Source organism: Lagopus leucura, unplaced genomic scaffold (genome assembly GCF_019238085.1).
Source record: "Lagopus leucura isolate 7727_CA_CO unplaced genomic scaffold, USGS_WTPT01 34345-0_obj-0_obj, whole genome shotgun sequence".
NCBI classification, from domain to species: Eukaryota; Metazoa; Chordata; class Aves; order Galliformes; family Phasianidae; genus Lagopus; species Lagopus leucura.
The window spans coordinates 1-2,402 of NW_024967363.1; the positions used below are offsets into that span (position 1 = coordinate 1).

Consider the following 2,402-nt stretch of genomic DNA (forward strand, 5'->3'; position numbering starts at 1 on the left):
GTGGGGACATGGATGGAGATGGGAATGGGGACGTGGGGACATGGGGACATGGGGCACGTGGCAAGGGAATGGAGGATTATGGGGACAAAATGATAGGGGATGTCGTTGGGGTGAGGAGGGGGATGCGAAGGGCCGCGGAAGGACGTGAGCGAGCAGTGGGACGGCAGAGCGGAGTAGGGGAGAAAGAAAGGGGCAAAAAGGGCCGCGAGGAGGAAAAGGGGAGACAGTGGGGACAGCTGTGAGGTGGTGACGCGGTGACATCCCCCTCCCCAGTGTACAAAGTGAAGGTGGTGGCGACAGAGGAGACATCATCCCACGACAACTACGTCATGAACATCCTCTCTGTCATCAAGATGGGTACGAGCACCCCGGGGACAGGGGACAAGGTCACCTGGAGGGACCTGGGAGTGTCACCCAGGGCTGGGGACGCCCCCGATGGGCTGGGGACACCCAAGGGTGCTTGGGGACACCGTGAGGTTTGGTGTCACCCAGGGCTGGGGACACCCCGGTGGGCTGGGGACACCCAAGGGGGCTTGGAGACACGATGAGGTTTGGTGCCACCCAGAATGGTTTGGGGACACCCAAGGGTTGATGTCACTCAGGGCTGGGGACACCCCGGTGGGCTGGGGACACCCAAGGGTCCTTGGGGACACCATGAAGTTTGGTGTCACCCAGGTGAGTTGGGGACACCCAAGAGTGCTTGGGGACACCACGAAGTTTGGTGTCACCCAGGTGAGTTGGGGACACCCAAGAGTGCTTGGGGACACCATGAGGTTTGGTGTCACCCAAAATGGCTTGGGGACACCATGAGGTTTGGTGCCACACAGATGGACTGGGGACACCCAAGGGTGCTTGGGGACACCGTGAGGTTTGATGTCACCCAGACGGGTTGGGGACACCCAAGGGTGTTTGGTGAACATCTGGAATGAACTGGTGAACTGGTGCCACCCACAGCTGGTGACAACAGTGGGGTGATGACACCCAGGGGTGGTGACAACAATGGGACGACGTCCCCAAAGATGCCCGTAGCTCCTGGGACCGGGGGCTCCTCATCGCAGAAGGTGTCACAGCCGGTGTCCCTGCCATGTTGGGGTGGCAATGTCACCTGTGTCACCTCTCCCTGGGACAGGCACCGACGAGGACCCACTTGGGAGCAACCGGACCTTCGTGAGCCACAAGCAGTGCCGGGACGCGCTGAGCCTCCAGAAGGGACAGGAATATCTGGTGTGGGGGCTGGCGTCCGACCTGTGGGTCACCGGCAGCCGGTAGGGACAGGGGGACGTGGGGACGTGGGGACGTGGGGACATGAAAACATGGGGATATGGGGGTGTGGGGACATGGGGACTTGGGGACGTGGGGACGTGGGGACATGGAGGCAGGGGGACATGAAAACATGGGGACATGGGGACATGGGGACATGAAAACGGGGACATGGGGACATGGGGACATGGGGACATGGGAACATGGAGGCATGGGGGCATGGGGGCGTGGGGACATGGGGACATGGGGACATGGGGATGTGGGGATGTGGGGATGTGGGGGTGAGGGGACATGGGGACGTGGGGACATGGAGACATGGGGACATGGGGGACATGGAGACATGGGGACATGGGGACATGGGGACGTGGGAACATGGAGACATGGAGGCATGGGGACATGGGGGCATGGGGACATGGAGACGTGGGAACATGGGGACATGGGGATTTGGGGATGTGGGGACATGAATACATGGGGACATGGGAACACAGGGACATGGGGACATGAAGACATGAGGACACAAGGACAAAGGGCCACGATCACAAAGGGACATGGGGACACAGGGACTTGGGGACATGGGGATGTGGGGACACAGGGACACGGGGACGTTGCCGCCCGACGTACGTTCACACCTCGCTGCACCCCGAGCTTCTCCAGCGTCTCGTTCAGGGTTGCGCGCCTCTCACCGGGCCGCCAGCCCCTTCCTGACCCCTGCTGTCCCCTGCTGTCCCCTGCTGTCCCCTGCTGTCCCCAGCTTCTCCTACCTCATCGGCAAGGACACGTGGCTGGAAGCCTGGCCCTTGGAGGAGTCGTGCCAGGACCCGGACCTGCAGGCGCTCTGCCAGGACTTCATCGAGTTCTCCGAGGCCATGACCATGTTTGGGTGCCCCTCCTGATGGGGTGTCACCTCCCCCCCCCCCTGTGTCCCCTCCCCCCCCCCCCCCCCCGATGTCATGCACCCTTTTTTCTCTCTTTTTTTTTTTAATGTTGTGGAGTGGGGGTGATTTAAAAACGTGTTCGTTCTGAAATTCTGCCTCTGGGCGCAGCGTGGGGACGTGGGGACACAACGAGGGGGGGAAACGGGGACACCGCAGAGAACAGTAGGGTGGAGAGGACGTCGGCGGTGTCCTGGGGACGTCACAGGG

At 61.7% G+C, this 2,402-nt stretch overlaps 1 protein-coding gene across 1 annotated transcript; it reads left to right on the forward strand.

The window, feature by feature from the left end:
* The first annotated feature begins 252 nt into the window (after window positions 1-252).
* On the forward strand, window positions 253-2,190 carry LOC122193083 (complement C3-like). Its single transcript, XM_042893799.1, has 3 exons — window positions 253-357; window positions 1,130-1,265; window positions 2,012-2,190. Exons 1-3 carry the CDS (start codon window positions 330-332, stop codon window positions 2,151-2,153), a joined length of 306 nt encoding a protein of 101 aa, XP_042749733.1. The 5' UTR covers window positions 253-329; the 3' UTR covers window positions 2,154-2,190.
* The last annotated feature ends 212 nt before the right edge of the window (window positions 2,191-2,402 follow it).

Coding starts and splice junctions, on each gene's coding strand:
- LOC122193083 (XM_042893799.1), top strand. CDS start 330: ATGAACATCCTCTCTGTCATCAAGATGG. Junction 358..1,129: donor CCTCTCTGTCATCAAGATGG/GTACGAGCACCC, acceptor TCCCTGGGACAG/GCACCGACGAGGACCCACTT. Junction 1,266..2,011: donor CTGTGGGTCACCGGCAGCCG/GTAGGGACAGGG, acceptor TGCTGTCCCCAG/CTTCTCCTACCTCATCGGCA.